The 20,671-nt window shown below is 35.0% G+C and overlaps 1 protein-coding gene across 2 annotated transcripts in view; it reads right to left on the reverse strand.

Annotated features, from left to right (window-relative positions):
* The window catches only part of CD2AP (CD2 associated protein), a 126,487-nt gene that overhangs the window by 33,868 nt on the left and 71,948 nt on the right, over positions 1-20,671 (reverse strand). For both annotated transcript variants that reach the window (XM_053602712.1, XM_053602713.1), the window contains 5 exons: positions 20,414-20,492; positions 19,908-20,002; positions 18,383-18,487; positions 16,768-16,804; positions 15,297-15,359 (listed from right to left, as the gene is read on the reverse strand). In XM_053602712.1, the coding sequence (XP_053458687.1) occupies positions 15,297-15,359; positions 16,768-16,804; positions 18,383-18,487; positions 19,908-20,002; positions 20,414-20,492 (379 nt within the window). The remainder of the gene's footprint in view (positions 1-15,296; positions 15,360-16,767; positions 16,805-18,382; positions 18,488-19,907; positions 20,003-20,413; positions 20,493-20,671) is intronic.

Raw genomic sequence — 20,671 nt, forward strand, 5'->3', positions numbered from 1 at the left:
AACTCCCAAGTAGCTAGACTACAAGCATACACCCGGCTAGGGTTCACCAAGGAGAACCACCTTCCCAACACTTCCATGTGTTCACTAACCCAGAAGCTCTCTGAACCCCACTACTAAGGTATTTTAAGGGAGGTCAAATCAGATAGCTGGTTTCCCTGGCAACTAGTCTCTCACCCTTAGGGGCTTTACAAAAGTCATCTCATTAACACAAACTAATAAGCTCAGATGTGGTTGAAATATGCTTGTTATGAATAACAAAAGGCACTCCTCTCACACTTACCATGCAAGAAATTCCAAAAGTTTTAGGAACTGTGTACCAGAAACCAGGGACAAAGATCAAATACATATATTTCTTATCATATCACACATATCTAATAATCTATTGTCAACTTCAAGTCCATGAAGAGTTATTCCTATGTTTCCTTCTAAGAATTTTAGCTTTTATATTTAGGTCAGCGATCCAATGTCAGTTACTTTTTGTATATGGTGTGAGGCAGGACTCCAACTTCATTCTTTTGCATGTGGATATCCAGCTGTATTGGAATTTTAGTTCATGCCCTTGATGTAGACAGACTTATGGGGAATCTATGATGGGTTTGATTTTCATATCAAATCATCAGGCATGGAGAATTATCCTTTAGAAAAAATAAATGTTCCTACTGTATATTTAAAATATGAAAATAAAAAAAAAAAGAATTTTAGTTCAGCTAGAAATTTGCCAAAACCAAGAGGAAATTTAATTTAGGAAATAAAGTCCTATGTTAGCTACTAGAATGCCCACGGAAGAATTACATTAAGATATAGATACAGAATAAGCAAGATTTAGAAGTCTAGGCAGCGCCTGTGGCTCAAAGGAGTAGGGCGCTGGCCCCATATGCCAGAGGTGGCGGGTTCAAACCCAACCCCGGCCAAAAACTGCAAAAAAAAAAAAAGAAGAAGAATTAGAAGTCTATAAAGAATTTTTTACTAAAAACAGCCAAACTAAATGCTAACAAAGTAACTAAAAGATGTCCTTTTATTTACTACAGAACACAGCATCAGCCTTGTACATAATAAGTAAACCCATTTATTAAATCAGATGAGGATTAGCATCTGTAGTATGAATTGAAATAAACAATAAATTAAAATAAACAATTCTGATAAACACTGCTGGCACCAAAGCATAAGGGATTCCAGGTGCATAAATTCTAATTTAAAAAAAAATAAAATACTCTTTGTTATGACTTAAAAGGTACATTACAAAAAAAATCAAAGAACTGTCCACATAATAGTGAGTGTATTCTTTTCCTTCTTTTTTTTTTTTCTTTGAGACAGTCTCACTTTGTAGAGTGCCGTGGAGTCTAGATAGCCACCTCAAACTCTTGAGCTCAAGTGATCCTCTTGCCTCAACCTCCTGAGTAGCTGGGACTACAAGTGCCCACCACAGTGCCCAGCTATTTTCAGAGATAGGGTGTTGCTCTTGCTCAGGCTGGTCTCATCTGAGCTCAGGCAATCCCCCCACCTCTGCCTTCCAGTGTGCCAGGATTACAGGCCCCAGCAATGAGTGTATTTTTAATTGAATCTATTTTCATAACATTTTAGGAAATTTTAGGACAAAGGAAACTTATGCTTATTTACCTGACTGAAGTGGTTTAAACAGCAGTATAACATATTTCAGAAGCGAAGTACAAAGCTGAAAAGGTTATCACATGAACACACTCAAATGACCACCACACAGGTCAAGAATCAAACATACTCATCTCTAACATTCCCTTTGTACCTCTTCCCAGTCAGTATCCCACTGCTCCTAGCCAAAGGTGTCTTTTAACATCACTGATCACTTATGCATATTTTTAACTTTACTTCAATAAAATCAGAAGATTCATATTGCTGTGTGTAGCTCTAATTCATTCTTTCATTGCTGTGTGGTATCCCAGTATATGAACATACTTCAATTTATTTTATAATGACGATGAACATTTGTGCTATTCCCAAATTAGAACCAATATAAATAACACACTACAAACTGTCTCATTTAAGTCTTTTGATGTGCACGTGGAGCACACATTTCTGCTGCGTATCTAACTAGGAATGAAATTGCTACTAACAGGGTATGGATATATCTGAGCATTAGTTCACCAGATTGGAAATAACAATTTATATTCCCACTAAGAATATATGACAGAGCTCTAATTAATCTTCATCATCCACACTGCCATTTTTTTTAAATTTTAGGCACTTTGGTTGAGTATTCAATAGAATCTTATTTTGATTTAAAATTGTATTTCCTGGGCGGCGCCTGTGGCTCAGTTGGTAAGGCGCCAGCCCCTATACCAAGGGTGGCGGGTTCAAACCCGGCCCCAGCCAAATTGCAACAAAAAAATAGCCGGGCGTTGTGGCGGGCGCCTGTAGTCCCAGCTACTGGGGAGGCTGAGGCAAGAGAATCGCTTAAGCCCAGGAGATGGAGGTTGCTGTGAGCAGTGTGACGCCATGGCACTCTACCGAAGGTGACAAAGTGAGACTCTGACTCTACCAAAAAAAAAAAAAATTGTATTTCCTTGGTGAGTAATGAAATTAAGTAACTTTTCAAACTTTGATAAAGTGGCTATTCAAGACTATTTTATTAGTCTGTCTTTTTCTTATTAATTTGCAGGAAGCCTTTATCTACTCTGATCTTAAGTGTTTTGTCAATTACCTGTATTGTAAATACCACTTCTCATTCTGTAGCTTACCTTTACACTCTCATAAAGTTAAATTTGTAACAGACAGTCCTAATTTTAATGCAGTCCAAACAATCTTTTCCTTTCTGGTAAAGCCTGTGTGTCCTATTGAAAACATGGTTTCCTTCTCCAAGAACACGTTAAATATTTGCTTATGCTACTTCTAGAAAACTGTTTTACTTCTGACATTTAGAGCCACAATCCACATGAAAGTGACTTCTATGCACGTTAAGAGGTAGTTTAAGCTTCAGTTAGTATCATAAAGGGTCACAAAGAAAGCACCCAGTGATCTATTTCTGGATTAAAATCTGTATATAATGTAAGGTAGAGGTTAAGATGTGCTCGTTTTTATTAACTCAACATCATTTATTTCATCTTTTCTCCACTCCAACAGCAACTTTGTTATAAATCACATTCCCTCCGTTAAATGTCTCCCTTAAATATAGTACTGCTTCCTTCTTTATAGTCTACTTTGCTGGCTATCAATTTAGCTAGACCAACTGTCTTTTGATAACATTTGCCTAGTACAGTGACTTTTCAACTGGTAAGCCACAGCACACTGGTGTGCTACAAAAGGATCTTTGGTGCCAAGAAAATTTTTAAAGATCATTAATTAAATTATTTTCAAAAGAAGTACAAAGCACAGTAAGTGTATTCTTTTTTCATTCTTTTTTTTTTTTTGATCAACATAAGTGTGCCACCGAAGTTTAATTATAGTTTCAACTGTGCTGTGAGATAAAAACGGTTGAAAAACACTGGCCTAGTACAAGGTCAGACAATTAAGTTCCTGAATTCAACTTAGAAAAAGTGCTATATACCTCACTCCTGAATATCACTATGGTCATCTTCAAGGTACTCTCCTTGGGAAGCTATGCACCAATGACAGTGCCTAGTCCACCCTTCAAAGCAATTATAGAATGACCATCAGAGTCCTCACTGTAAGACTTCTGATAATTAAATTCATAAACCCATTTTAGAAAAAGTGCTAAATACCTCATTGCTGAACCTTGGAAGTATTCCCCATGGCCATCTGGTGACTGTAGTAATACTAATACTCAACAATGAGGTATGTAGCACTTGTTTTAGGATGAGTTCCTGAACTCCATTACCCAACTCTGTATATCTTTGTCCATCCTTTCAATTTAATCCTTCCTATATCATTATCATTAAGGTTTCTCTCTGATTAGTAAAATAAAGTCAATCCTGGTTTTTCTTTTCTACTGAGTCTAACAATTTCTCTTTTAATTACAATATTAAATCCACTTATATTTTCCGTAATTACTTAGCACTTGCTATTTTTCCTGCCCAATCTATGTTCTATTTTTTCTCCTTGCTTTTTTGTATTAGTTTTTGTTAGCCCACTATCTCCTTACTATTGGCTTTAGTTACATATTACTATTTTTATAATTTTCTAGAAATTACAACACACATCCTTGACAGCAAAGTCAAGTATTAACTTTTCTACTGCCATAATAACACTTTAATTCCATTTACATGCTTGCTGTCCTGTTGCGTTTTTAATTTATAAGAAAGCTCCGAAGACATTATTAATGTTTCATACAGAGATGTGCCCACATATTCGGTCTTTTTCTTGCTCTTTATTTCTACATCTCCTACATTACAATTGGAATCACTTCCCTTCTTCCTGAAGAACTTGCCTATAGTACTAGCATGTTAGTGGTAAGAAATTCTCTCAGATTTGACTGGTTTAAAAATATCTTTATTTCATCTTCATACCTGAAGACATTTTCACTGGCATTATAACTCTAGGTTAGCAGTTTTAATACTTTGGCGATAACACTCTATCGTCTGTGGCTTTCATTTTTTCCTACTGAGAAGCAGTTGTCAGTCTTATTTTTGTTCCTCTTAAGTTAATATCTGAATTCTCTGACTGTTTTCAATATTTTGTCTCTTATTTATAGCAGGATAACTACAATAAGTATAGTAGTAATTTTCTTTGCATGTATCCAGGTTGGGTTCAATAGTACTTCTTAATTCTGTGGCTTGATACTTTTAATCACGTTTAGAAAATCAAAAACCGGGCGGTGCCTGTGGCTCAAGGAGTAGGGCGCTGGTCCCATATGCTGAGGTGCCAGGTTCAAACCCAGCCCCGGCCAAAAACCACAAAAAAAAGAAAATCAAAAACCACAATATCTTGAAATACGGCTTCTACTCCATTCTTTCTCTTTCCCACCTGGTTCTCCAACCACATGTTGTAGCTCACTGTATAGTCACTTCTCAGTATATGCAGGAAATTGGCTCCAAGCCCACAATGTATACCCAAATCCGCACATACTCAAACTCTACAGGGAGCCTTGGGGAACATACCAATACAAAAAGTTGGCCTCTGTATATGCAGCTTTTGTATTCTTGTATTATATTTTCCATCTATGTTTGGTTGAAAAAAATCATAAGCGAACCTAAACGGTTTAAACTCATGTTGTTCAAAGGTCAGCGGTATTCTATATCTTAAGTTCTTTTCTATATTTTCCATTTTTTTCTCTCTATGCTTCAGTTTGGACACAAATATATACTAATATACACAAATATATACTGATACGTGTGTAACAAACATCATATATATTTACAAACAAATTTACATACACTTACATGTGTAATTTTATTGTTTCTAGATTTGCCAAAATTACCCTGTGTTTTATTACTTTGAATACATATTAAGTATTGATACTTTAAAGCTTATATCCTGTATCTCTAATATCTGTATGACCTAAGGGCTATATTGTCTATATTTCTAGTTCCTATAGCTATAAGTATGCCTAATTATTTCTTAGTAAGTACAGCACAGAAGATATTTATATGAAAATACACAGAGATAATTTAAAGTTGTAGATAATGTCATCTTCTCCAGGGAATACTTACTTTTACTTCTGTCGGTAAGTCAAGGTAGAGACAGTAAAAATTCCAGACCACCCTCCTCAAATCAAGGATTGAGATGATTAAAAGTTGAGCTTCAGGGGCGGCGCCTGTGGCTCAGCGGGTAGGGCGCCGGTCCCATATGCCGGAGGTGGCGGGTTCAAACCCAGCCCCGGCCAAATTAAAAAAAAAAAAAAAAGTTGAGCTTCAGGGTTCATGGGAGCTATGTCTATTTCCATTTCAAACTTCCAACCACAGTGAGTCTCTTCTGGAGCTAAGTCCAATTCTAATAATTTACTAAGATTTTACTGTATTCATGAGCCCTGAACTCCAATGGTTGTCCTCTTGAACCCCAAAGTCTACTGAAAGTTTTTTTCATAGTCTCAGCTATCACTTTCAGAATTGACATAGGGCTCAAAAGGAAACAAGAGCCCAAAAGCCAAGCTCTTTTTTTTTTTTTTTTTTTGAGACAGTCTCAAGCTGTCACCCTGGATAGAGTGCCATTGTGTCACAGCTCACAGCAACGTCAAACCTCAACCTCAAGCGATTCTCTTGCCTCAGCCTCCCAAGTAGCTGGGACTATAGGCGCCTGCCAGAATGCCCAGCTATTTTTTGGTTGTAATTGTCATTGTTGTTTGGCAAGCCTGCGCTGGATTTGAACCTGTCAGCTCCAGTGTATGTGGCTGGTGCCCCAGCCGCTGAGCTACAGGCACGGAGCCAGCCAGGCTCTCTTTACAGAGTTGTCCTCTCATCTTCCACCTTTGTTCCATGATTCTTTGTTTTCTTCCTAGCTCTCCAACTCTTATCAGATGACTTCTGGTAAATACACACACACACACACACACACACACACACACACACACACACACTCTTCAAATAAACATTCTAGTTGTTGTAGCAGGAGATTGGGTCCTCATTTGTCATTGCCAGAGAATCCCCTACTTCAACTTTGACTTATATATATATTCCCTTGGCTTTTATAATTCTGCTGCCTATTTCTATGACCACTCTCTGTCAGTCTTCTTCAAGCATTCCAGTTTCCCTGACAACTTCTTTTTTTTTTTTTGGCCAGGGCTGGGTTTGAACCTACCACCTCCGGCATATGGGACCGGCACCCTACTCCTTGAGCCACAGGCGCCACCCCCCTGACAACTTCTTAACTGTACATAATCTAAGACTCTATGCTAAGCTCTCTGCCCATTTCGCATTCTTATTCTAAGCAATCTCCTTGGATAACCTTACCTATATCCATAAATTTCATCCGTAACTTCCAGGGTAGCACCTTCCAAATAAACACTTAATACAAACTCTTAGCAAAGGTTCATCCCATATTTCATATCAAATTCCATGTCAAATTTTCTTCCATAAAGTATCTCTATTGCATACTTCCTCACTCAGTTCCACATCCTTACAACCATTAGAATCCAATTAGTCAACAAAATGACTTATAATGTAGACTGTAAATCACCTAAAATGCCTTATCTCTAACATCTTCAGCAAAACAACAAAGTTGTATCATCCAACTTTCATATGATTAGACTCAGCCAATTAGTACACAGCAAACTTTGCATAGGTTTTATTCGTTTGAAAGTAAACATATGCCTAAAGTGGTCCCAAAAAGACTGAAAAGGACTTACATTTCAGTTAGAGAGAGATTTTCCTCTTTCTCATCAAATGGGACAAGAAATCACATTGCCTTGATTATTACTGTCAACATTCTGTCAACCAAAAGCAGAACCAATATAAAGACAAAGTGGACACTGAGGATGGCAGAATGTTGAGGGAGAGATAATCCATGTCCATAATGAAATCACTGAGTTCAAGTCATGATTCTTACTTTTGGATTTTCAATTATGTGAGATTGTTTCCTGAATGTTTAAGTCAGTTGGGGAAACGGTTTTCTGTCTTTTATTCTTAGAACATTTCAACTTCCTTTTATCTATACTGTCTCCCACCATCTTCCATGTCGCCATATCTATCCAAATAGCACTAGAATGAAGTTCCAGAAAAACAATTCTGAACAAGTCATACTCTTCAAGCCTTCAATCTTTAAAAAATCCTTCAAACTATACAATAAAAATCATATTGAATATCCTCTATGTATTATATACCTACTGTGCAGGGCCCTAGAGAACCAATGACAAATAAAGTACAGATATAACGGCACATGCCTTTTTGCCCCTCATGGAGTTTAGTCAAGTAGGGGAAAAAGACAATATACAAAATATAAATATTTACACTACTATGTGACAGACAATAGTGAGAAATACCTATTTTCAAAGCAATAAGCAAAAGACTAACATCAAGGAAGTAACATTTTAAGTTGGAACCTAAAAAATGAAAATGAATTAGCCATTAAGATTTCTGAGGGAAGAGCAATTCCATAGAAAGAGTTCCAGAGAAAGGGGACTACACCATGTAACTCTGAAGAAAAACAACTGCCACTCTATGAACATCATACAGTAGTAGACTGAATTATATACAGGGACCACAAAAAGAGAAGAGGCATGAGATAAATTAGAAAAGTTGGCTGGCGCAGATTTCTCAAAATCTACTAATGTAGTCAATAACAGACCATTTTGAGAAGACAATACGGTAAACTAGACTTTTCCAATTTCCTTAAGAATTCTTCAAACATATTGATGTGCCATGTGTCATATTTCTCACACAGATACATCTATAAATATGACATGTACATTTTATTTATGTCCATATAATAAATTCTGAAACCTTCATCACTAGAAACCTTCATCACTACTTAAAATCATTTTCTGAGCAGGGCAAAATATAAAAAAATAGTTAAACACATACTCCTTTCATAGCATTGAACAGCCTTTCATGACTTAGAAAAAGGTCTTCAGATTTAAATCATCTGTGCAGCTTTAAAAATACTAGTATCTACAAATACCCTACAAAAATTCTGAAGAGGAACTAAACATCAGTATATTTAAAAGTCGCCTCAGTAATTCTATTATATAGCAAGGACTGAGAATAACTGTACAAAGGTTATCTTTCCAACTTCCTCACTCTAAAGCAGTTTCTTCAAAATATACTTTCATTCTTTTCATATACTTTTCATTTCTTTCCATGACCTGAAATCACCTTTACTTTTACAGTTAAAATATCTGAATGTTCATTTTCTAAGGATCTACATAACCACAAAATTCTCATTATTGTGTATATTAACTACTGAACTAGCAATTGCCAGTACATCACTTTGAAAAATGAAAAATTTCTTTAAAATCTTCCTAATAACTAGCAAAAACTAGCTGTCTCATAAAAACATACTGACTGACTTTATGCTACTGTGTGCTTACTATTTGACGAAAAGCCTGTTTAATATGTAGTAAGTATAATAAAGAAAGAAGATTGTTCACTACTTAAGAGGTCAAGATTATTTCAAGCTGAAGTAGTATGCTACAGATATCAAATTGTTCTTTGTAGAACATTACAGGTAAGTTTCATTTCCTTTTTATTAAGCACAATAAATATAAAATACAATTAAACCCTGACATAGCTTTTAACTCAGAGTCTATGGACTCTAGGTTGTGTCACAGATAAAAAGGCATCTGAGTTCAGTATTTCCAATAATAAGTGCCTTTAAATAAGTCTTAAACATTCTGATCTTCATCTTAATTTTATACTAAAGCAAATCGTTATTATAGCAAGGTTCTAGACCACACGACAAAAGAACTGTTTTGGACACTGATCTCCAATCACAGGGTAATATAAAAATTACTTCGTGTTTGTTTAAGAATCTATGGTCAGCATGTGTTTTGGAAAATTTACAACATTTTATTACATCTCAGTTTCCATAGCTTTTATTCTTTATAACTTTAGCATGTAACTCCATCTTCTCCAAAACAGTAACCTGATGCCCTTTAATGTTAGGTTAAAACATATACCACGTGCAGAGACAAGACAACCTCAAGAAGAATATACATCAGCACAACTCTCCCTTCTCATTCTTTTAATTAGGAACCCACAATGCCACTAGTGGCATATCCCCTGCTTGCTTACTCCAAGAGTGTATTATCTGGTTATATTCTGTTTACAAATCAACTGAAAAATAAGAAGGTAGGTACTTATCTTTCAACAATACCAAGTCAGAAAGAAATGCTTCTAATGCAAAGTAAGCACAGTCACTGCTTCTACCAGTTAAGTGTGGAACCAAACTGGCTTCTAGAACAATTTTATGCTCTTCCTCTGGGTCAGGATGGGAGTGAGGGAAGGTAGGGGACAGGACTTATAAACTTTTGTTACATTCTCTCCTATACATTTATAGGTCTTCCTACCTGGCACTCCAAAATAAATAAGAGTTCCTCTTTTCCTATATATTTCCTACCAAAGACCTAAGTATCTTACTGAAAGGTTTATATAAAAAGATTTCCCAGAAAGCAGAATAACTTGTGCTCCAAAGTGTTAACATTATTTTCTTTCCTGGGACACAGAATGCCAGCATTCTAGGTATTTAAGGGAAAACAACAAGAGACAAAATTGCTAAGCAAGTTTGAGAAAACCAACATGGTAATCTGGGGCTACCTATACTATCTAGAGATAAGAATCCTTTCCATTTCCATTATCTACTAGACACTGAGACATTAACCACCACTATAAGATCTGGAAAAGTACCTCATAAAATAGGGAGCCGCTTAAGAGTTAAGGGTAATACAATGAGTGGTTTCATGGTTTCTAATAGCTCTTTTCCTCCCTCTCCCACAGAACAGCTTTTTAAAGCGTATGTTTTATGAAACTAAGATCAGAGAGAGATAAAAACATGAACACATGAACAAACAGAAAATCCTATACTTCACTGTCAGAAGGTTTAAGACTCTTCAGATTTGTCCCAGCCATGTGTTGAAAAGCACCCTCTCTTAACCAAGGGACCAAGGGTGGAATTTTGTTTTTATTTAAAAGAAAATAACTTACCAATATTTAATATTCAGACTGGCATTGGCTCTCTCCTTATACATATACCCACTCTTATTTTTCCTGTTCCTTGTACCTAGTCTGTTAAAGGCATGTCAAGTTAATAAGGAGAATATTTGAAAATACTTAGAATCATTTCCCTTGTTATACAGTAACTGTCTTGTACAACTATTAAAAAAAAAAATCCTATTTCCACACTTAAACTTTAAGAACCAATACTTTATATTAAATTTTAAAATTCAATTAATTTAGAATTTAATTCATTCCAATTAAGAGTTTTGGTGATTTTAATGAGTTTTTAAAAGGGAAAAAAATGTCCTTTATATTTATTCACATGTTTACCATTTCTGGCATTTTTTTTATTACTTTAAGTAGTTCCAATTGCCCATTTAGTATCATATTCCTTCTGCCAAAAATACCTTTAACACTTTCTGTACTATAGCTCTCTCAGATTCTCTTTGTCCGAAAATTTATTTTGCCTCCTTTTCTGAAAGGTATTTTTGTTAGGAAAGTTAACAGTTATTTTCTTCCAGGCTTTAAGGTTTTCTATCAAAGGTTTACATAAAACTTACTTTGATGGGTCATAAAGTGGTTTTCTTTATATTTCTTCTTTTTGGGGTTTACTGAACTTCTTGGATTATTAGGCTTATTTTCACCATATCTGAAAATATTTCAGCCATTATTTCTTCAAGTGTTTTTTGTGTCCCTTCTCTCCCCTTTTACCAAATACTCCAGTTACACGTAAGTAAGAGCACTTGATATTGTCATTCAGGTAACCAACATTCTGTTCGTATTTTCTTATACATTTTGGATAGTTTTTATTGCTGTCTTCAAGTTCAGTAATACTTCCTTCTGTAGTCTCCAATCTGCTGGACATTCCATTCAGTGTTTTTCATTTCAGATACAATATTCTTCAACTCCAAAAGTTCAGTTAAGGTCTTTCTTATATTTTCCAATTCTTAAACCATCATTTTCATGTTTTTCTTCCCTTTGTAAGCACAGGGAAATATTTATAATAAGTATTTTAATGTACCTGGTCCACCATTTCTGTCATTTCTGGCTATTTCTATTGACTATTTTTTTCTCCAGGTTCTGTTACTATTTTCCTGCTTCTTTCCATACCTGGCAATGTTTGATCAGATAGCAGATGCTATGAATTTTACATCTGGCCATCTACAGATTTTTGGGTGTTCTCTGTGCAGTTCCCTCCCACTCTGGCTCTCTGCCCTACAAACTGTAGCTGCCTTGGCCTCCCTAAACACTGTGTATTCAGCTTCACAGGAAAACAGGCTGTTTGGCTTTCTACTTTTTGCTGCCTTTGAACTCCTTCTAGGCAATAAGCAAAAGAAATTGAGCTCGCCTTCGCTGGTTTCCTTTCTCAGTGATCAGTCCTATGCTGCCTAATGTCCAATGTCTGAAAACCAGCATTTCATATACACCATCCAGTTTTCTAGTTATTTAACTAAGGAATATAAATTCACTTCCTACTACCCCATCATGGCCAGGATTTTGAACAGATAAATGTAATAAAAAATATATACATTTTTTTAATATGACCAACAACTTATTTTAGAGAATATGAGAAGTCACTATTTAAATTTTAATAAAACTGTTCCCTAATGGGTGAAGGGCACTATTAAGAAAATGAAACCATACTGGGACCTGAACAAACTAAAAAGCTTCTACACAGCCAAGAACACAGTAAGTAAAGCAAGCAGACAGCCCTCAGAATGGGAGAAGATATTTGTAGGTTATGTCTCTGACAAAAGTTTAATAACCAGAATCCACAGAGAACTCAAACGTATTAGCAAGAAAAGAACAAGTGATCCCATCTCAGGGTGGGCAAGGGAAGAGAAACTTCTCTGAAGAAGACAGGCGCACAGCCTACAGACATATGAAAAAATGCTCATCATCCTTAATCATAAGAGAAATGCAAATCAAAACTACTTTAAGATATCATCTAACTGCAGTAAGATTAGCCCACATCACAAAATCCCGAAACCAGAGATGTTGGCATGGATGTGGAGTAAAGGGAACACTTCTACACTGCTGGTGGGAATGCAAACTAATACATTCCTTTTGGTAAGATGTTTGGAGAACACTTAGAGATCTAAAAATAGACCTGCCATTCGATCCTACAATTCCTCTATGAGGTATATATCCAGAAGACCAAAAATCACATTACAACAAAGATATATGTACCACAATGTTTACTGAAGCCCAATTCATAATTGCTAAGTCATGGAAGAAGCCCGAGTGCCCATCGACCCACGAATGGATCAATAAATTGTGGTATGTGTACACCATGGACTATTATGCAGCCTTAAAGAAAGATGGAGACTTTACCTCTTATATGTTTACATGGATGGAGCTGGAACATATTCTTCTTAGCAAAGTATCTCAAGAATGGAAGAAAAAGTATCCAATGTACTCAGCCATACTACAAAACCAATTTATAGCTTTCTTATGAAAGCTACAACCCAATTATAGCCCAAAAAGAAGGGGAAAGAGGAGAGGGAGGGGAGGGGAAGGGGGACGATGGGTAGAGGGAGAGTAATTGGTGGGATCACACCTACGGTGCATCTTACAAGGGTACTTGTGAAACTTACTAGGTGTATTGGTTGTTTTTTTGTTTATTTTGTTTGTTTATTTATATTCTCAAGAATATAAATGTCTTGAGAAATGCCGTAAAGGTTATGTTAACCAGCTAAATGAAAACATTTCAAATTGTATATAAAACTAGCACATTTTACCCCATGATTGCATTAATGTACACAGCTATGATTTTAATTAAAAAAAAGAAAGAAAGAAAATGAAGCCAGCAATATACTTCTTACATTTGATTGTACATATCCTGATAAGATGGGTTTTTCAGAGAAGACAGATGTACAGGGTGCCATGAAGTTAGTGTGCAATTTAAAATAGTGTGCACTTTATGGCCACCCTGTACATAGCCACATACTAAAGTAAACTGACCTGAGACACACACCTAGCAATAACTAGATCCCAAAGGACTAACATGGGACTAAATTATACATAAAAATATAAATTATACATAAAATATTCTTAAATGTAAAAAAAAAAAGAGAGAGAATAATACAAACTTCCATGCTGAGCAGAGTCCATGAGAAAGACGTGAAGCTAGGAGGAATGTACATGACATATTCAGGGAATAGAGAGAAAGTGGCTACCAATAACAAAGGCAAAATATGATTATTCAAAATATAATTTAGAACTCAGTTATTAGAGGACCTTAAATTTGCACTATTGGGTTTTTTTTTGTTTGTTTTGAGACAGAGCCTCAAGCTATCATCCTGGGTAGAGTGCCGTAATGCTACGGCACTCACAGCAACTTCCAACTCCTGGGCTTAAGTGATTCTCTCCGCTCAGCCTCACAAGTAGCTGGGACTATAGGCGCCCACCATAATGCCCTATTTTTTGGTCAGAGTTGTCATTGTTGTTGGCAGGCCCGGGCCAACATTTGAACCTGCCAGCTCCGGTGTATGTGGCTGGCACCTCAGCCGCTTGAGCTACAGGCACCGAGCCAGTACTACTGGTTTTTATGTGAGAAATGACAGTAATTTCAACAAACAGTGCTGGATCATCTAGACATTGGCATGCAATGTGAAATATGAGCCAGACAAGGAGCTACACTGAGAGAAATCAGTTAAGGGAGAGAATAGTTTAGGCAAGATAACGACAGGTTAGACTAAAACATCAACAGTAGAAACAAAAGCAATTCTAAAAAAGTATTCAAGTTTTGGTACATATAAGCTAATCCACTAGAGATAACCACTATTCCTTCTGTGCACAGAACTTATTTTCTCCAAGTAAGTAATGAGTAATGTTTTTAACAAAATATATACAGTACATTGGAATAACTTTTCAAGTTTACATGACAAATACATACATTAGCTAGTGACACTAAATAGTATATAATTATTTCCATGTTTAAGAACTCACTTTTATGCCTTCTAAGAAATTCTTTAAAAGCTGAAACACTATAAAAACAATAAAAGCTTAGTTTTCTTATAAATTATTTCAAATAACTATAATTAAACACTACATTCTACTAAAATAATAATTTTTTTTTCTTTTTGCAGTTTTTGGCTGGGGCAGGGTTTGAACCCCCCACCTCTGGCATATGGGGTCGGCACCCTACTCCTTTGAGCCACAGGCGACGCCCAGTAATGATTTAATTTTTAATGAATGCTAATTCTTGTTAAGTTTGAATAAAAGCTTCATTTCCTATCAATTTATTTATTTATTTTCAGTTTTTGGCCAGGGCTGGGTTTGAACCCGCCACCTCCAGCATGTGGGGTCAGTGCCCTACTCCTTTGAGCCACAGGCGCTGTCCCCTTATCAATCTTTCTTTGTTTTGAGACAGAGTCTCACTTTGTCGTTCTAAGTACAGTGCTGTGGCATCACAGCTCACAGCAACCTCCAGCTCTTGGGCTTAGGCAATTCTCTTGCCTCAGCCTCCCAAGTAGTTGGGACTACAGGCGCCTGCCACAGCTATTTGTTGTTGTTGTTGTTGCAGTTTGGCCGGGGCTGGGTTCAAACCCACCGTCGTCCTTGGTATATGGGGCCAGCGCTCTACTCACTGAGCTACAGGCGTTGCCCAATTTCCTGTCAATCTTAATAAACTAATCCCTCCCAGAAAACTTGACTCCTCACAATAAATACTGAGCATCTATTAAAAATCAGCCTAAACGATTCTACTGAGGATTTTCCTTTAAATGAGAATGAAAGAAATAATTTCTTTTTTTTTTGAAAGTGGAAATTCAGCCTCACCTTTCTCTTCAGGCTTTAAAGGAAAATACTTCTTCTCTGAAGCTATCAGCTCAGGCTTTGGAGCTAGAGTAAAAAATATGAGGTTAATACTTTAAAAAGAAAATAGGCTTTAGAGCAAAAGACAATTCTACTACTAAAACATACAGATTAGTTTAAAAATAATATCAGATGAAACCATGATTTAACAGAAAGAACAATATACCAAAATCACTAGGCTCGATCTCTAATCCTGGATTTGCCCATATTATTCTAAATATTATAATAACTCTGTGTTCTCAGATCCTTCTTTGTCAAGTTTAAGTGTTAGAATTCATATCCTTGACCTCACCACAGTTTATGAGAATTTCCTGAGATGACCAAAAATTTATTTTTTTCAATGTCCTGAGTACTTGAAATGTGAATTTTGTGACTGAGAACTGAACTTTTTATGTTAATTTTAATTAATTTTAAAAAGTCTCAGGTAGCTAGTGACTACCATATTGAATAGTGCAGCTTTGGTAAACTTCCAATACCCACTTCTATAAAAATTAATTACTTTTAACTTTTCCTTTCCTCGATCTTGGATTAATTAGGTCACAAAAATATAAAGCTGAAATCAAGGGTTAGAGAAAAGGACATTACTCTAAAAAATAGAAAATCTGTTAAGAAATAAAGAAATTTATTGTACTTATAAAAATCAGATAATGGATGGTAGAATTTATGGAAATAAAGAACCAAATTATGAAATGTTTACTCATTTCTAAGGTATACTATAATTTATTCAACTATTTAAATTCATCTACTTTGTTTAACCCTTAGGATGCTCTCTGAAAGAAGAGCACATAAATAATTAGCATTTGAGAGATAAACAAATAGATTTATTTGAAAAGGTAGAATCACTAATTGTTCAGATCAGTCTATTGAATTTTCTCTCTCTCTCCTCTTTCTTTCTTGTTTTGAGACAGGGTCTTACTCTGTTGCTCACTGCAATCTCATGCTCCTGAATTTAAGCAATAAACTCCTGCCTCAGCCTCCCAAGCAGCTGGGACTACAGGCATGCTTATTTTTCTTTTTTTTTGTAGAGTGAGAATCCCACTATGCTGCTCAGGTTGGTCTTGAACTCCTGACCTCCTGCCTCAGCCTCTCCAAGTGCTAGGATTATAGGCATGAGCCACTGTGCCTGACCTATTAAAATTTTCATTTGTATAAAAAGGTTTAAAATTGGTCAATTCTATTAACTCAAAACTACATATAATTAAGCATCTGAATTATTTCCAAATCCCTATTTTATACCATTTATCACTTTAAAAAATGACTACTAAAGCATATACATATGAATGCTCAATTTTTATATATTTCTTAAAAATTTTATAGAGCACATCACACTTGTTTCTACTAATAAAAATTAATAGTTTACATTAGACCAAATTATACCATTTTAGAATTTAAAAATACTAAAAATAGCTAACTGAATAAAGTATCTTTTACATACCTGGACCCTTAGTGGGAGGTGGTGGTTTCTTTGGTTTCTGTTGAAATAATAAAAGTGAAAAGAGTTGACTGGCTACATACTGAATACTTATGGTTAAAACAAATTCTGATTATTAATAATCTAAATTATATGAATGTTTCTCCTCCTTTCATCCTTGCCAAAAATTATAAAATGTAGGCGGTACCTGTGGCTCAGTCGGTAAGGCGCCGGCCCCATATACTGAGGGTGGCGGGTTCAAACCCAGCCCCGGCTGAACTGCAACTAAAAAATAGCTGGGCATTGTTGCAGGCGCCTGTAGTCTCAGCTACTCGGGAGGCTGAGGCAAGAGAATCGCTTAAGCCCAGGAATTGGAGGTTGCTGTGAGGTATGATGCCACAGCACTCTACCCAGGGAGACACAGTGAGACTCTGTCTCCAAAAAAAAAAAAAGTCAAATATTCCAAAAATGATCACTGGATTGGACAAACCTAAAACATCTTAATGAGCAAAAATGTTCTGCCATGCCTCCCCTTAAGATTCCTAATCACTATTTTACCTGTCTTTCACACCTGAGGGAGACAGGTAGGGAAAGAGAAAGAAGATTAGTACAAAGGAGAGTGAGATCTTGATTTAAAGAAAAAAAAAAAAAAAAAGGCAGCAATAGACAGACTAAGCTTTTACTCTTAACTGCATAACTCTCAAAGGGAAGGCTGAAGACAAAGGCCTGTTCTCTGTCAATTATAAGCATTCATTCATATTTTAAGACTTAATTTAATACTTTAAAAAAACTAAGACACATTTCTAAGTATCTGAATTTGGTTTTTTCCAAATCAAGAATAACTGATAAGCAATAATGTATAAGCACATAACAAAAGCAGAGAAAAAAAAGTGTTCCTTAAGCATAAAAATAAAGCATATGAAGATTGAATTCAATCTAGCAAAAGAAAGCCCTCAGAGAGTCTAAGCTTCCATAGAGTAAATCTCCAATAATTTACTTAAGTGAAAGACTGCAAAGGTTAGAGTTCTGCATTGGCTTAAACCAAATATAGTAGTCCCGCCTCCTTCTGTGTGCTTCTATTTACTCTCCATCTCTTTATTTTAAAAACTCAATTAGACTCCCATGCATAGAAAAAAAGAGGATTAAGTTGTAGAAAGGCAAAAGACCCCTGACAGATGATGATTCAGCCTCACATTATTCTGAGAAGTGGCATAGAAGGAGGCCAAGACTCTGCTTCTTGCCCTTCCAAAAATACACTAACAGACTAATAATAATATCAACATTTTAAAATGAACTAAAGATTTTCAACATTAAATAATGCAATTTCTTTCAGGAAAATACTAAGTAATCCAACGAGAATGGCCAGTCTTTTTTAGGGGGGGGTAGGGGGATGGTAAATATAAAGTAAAAGGTTTAAGGCTATTTTTCAGCATATTCAGGTGTGGGGGAATTGGGAGAGGAGGAATAAGGCTCAGAATAAAATAGTTTTATTATAATTCAAGTAACTTTTATCTGTATACAAATCTGAAAACTTCATAAAAATTATTCAATGACAATGTAAAAACCTTGTTTTCAAAACAGAACAATATTAGCAGAATGTTCTTTCAAGTATTATCATTACTAAAAAACAAAAGCTTACTGGATAATCTTTATCAAGTTCATTTATTTGAACAGCAAAATTGTCTGGAAATACTCCTTCTTTGCCATTAAGTTCACCCTTCCACCAGCCAGCTTCTCCAGTCTCCTGAAAAGCAGAAATAATTAAGATAATTAAACAGATTAAAAAAAACAGAATAATTAAGATAACAGAAGCTATCTTTAAATAAGGAAAAGTATTTATAACAAAATAGGATAATATTGGATTTTATTATTTTTACAAAAAAAAAAGGAAAACTAAACAGATTATAATGTCCTCCTAAAAGAAAATATTCCTTACATATTACTTTCAGCAGTAGTTACAAAATTAGGTGTTTTTTTTTTTTGGTGGTTTTTGGCCAGGGCTGGGTTTGAACCCGCCACCTCTGGCATATGGGACTGGCGCCCTACTCCTTGAGCCACAGGTGCTGCCCAAAATTAGGTTTAATTTTTAAAAATAAGTCAATTTCAAAATTCTATTAAAAGTTCCTAAGGGAAAAGAGGAAAGATAAAAGGAAAAGAAGTGGGAAAGAAAGGAAGGTGGAGAAACAGAATATGAATTTCCAAACTTCATCTTTCTTAAGTTATAGTAAAAATGAATCACGTTATTCAGCTGCTTTAAAAATTAACAAAATCTGTGAAGTTTCTTCCAAATACTCATCTTTTCATGGAAAATTGTTATCAGTTCAAACTATAAGAATATTAAAATAACATACATTTATGAGATTCCTGTTAAAAGAATATATTTTAGTTATTCTTGCCATCGAAAAGAAAACTATTGCTAATTGTATGAGATGATGGATATGTTCATTTGCTTCATACAACAGGACCTTTTTAACTACCTCTATGTATCCCATATCATCCTTTAAGAATACACACTAAGAATTATTTAAAAAAAATTACTGTACAGTAAGCCATGTGATAAAAAAGTCAATTTAAAACAATGAAAAAATTTTCAAAATTTTTCTACAGGGTTATAGCAAAACAAAATGTTTATAATTTTCCTATATTACATAATGCATAGTTATTATGGCATTCTGCCAATACTAATACTACTTGTTTTCTCTTTATCTTGCCTTCAAATTCATTACCAGCTATAAAATGGGTTCATTCTTTGAAATAGCTACATCATAACCATTTACAACATATTGCTAAACATTTAGGTTGGTCTCTACTTTTTCTTCTTTTAATACTATAAACTATACTCCAAACAGTACCTTGGGGGAGGTAGGTAAAATAGAAGTGAAGACAGAAACCTGTGAAAATGGGGTTAGTAGAGGAAGAAAACAAGTACAATGGCTAAAAATAATTCCTAATTTATCAATTATAACAAATATACAATAAAAGTTAGCTTTTTAAAAAATAGAAGAAACTTTCTGAGTGTTTATTATGTGCAGAGTTCTCAGGACCCAGAAACAAGGTAAAGTCCCAGGATTTCTAGAAGTTATATTCTAGGGGGAAATATAAGAATTTTTGAAAAAAATTTCTATAAATAAATAATTCACTGAAAAGTTAAGAAATTATCTTACCTTACTTATCAAATGAATTATCTCCCCCTCTTTAAAAGTAAGTTCATCTTCATTGGTACCTTCATATGCAAATAATGTTCTACAGTATTCCTTAGCTGAAATAAAGCATGTAAATAATGTGGATTACACAAATTGACTCATTCAATAAACACTTCAAAGCCTCTGGTTGTGTGCAAAATGCACTAGATGTTATTCAGCTTAATTCAGGAACTTGGTCATTTATCGTTCAAATTTTAAAATTTAACTTATAGTCAACACTGCATGTGAAGTAACATGTCATTTATTATTCATTAAAATATTTATTAAGTGCCTGCTATGTTCCGGGCACAGTTCTAACTACAAGAGTATACATCAATGAACACAAATATACCAAACGACTTGACCTTGTGATACTTAGATATACTAGAATTTAATATTCTGATCAAGCAGTACATTGTAACAAATGCCTTTAACAAGTCTAATACATGTGAGTTATTATTCAACAATTTTTTTATTCAAAAACTTACCTTTAATTTTACCTTCAGTGTCTGTTTTTGTTATTTCCACACTCTGAGTTTTGGATCCTAATGACTGTATGATTAATGGCTATAATAGAAAATGATGGCTGGCATTAACCGTATTGAATAAAATAATATTATAAAGTTTCCCTTTATAGTTATCCAGCTTTTCCTGACTGCTAGGTTACTGATGTGACTAAAAACTCCGTAATGAAAACAATAAAGATTTAAAAGTTCCTTAAATGATAACTAATTTTTTTAACCTCC

The sequence above is a fragment of the Nycticebus coucang genome, chromosome 9, assembly GCF_027406575.1.
Source record: "Nycticebus coucang isolate mNycCou1 chromosome 9, mNycCou1.pri, whole genome shotgun sequence".
NCBI lineage: Eukaryota > Metazoa > Chordata > Mammalia > Primates > Lorisidae > Nycticebus > Nycticebus coucang.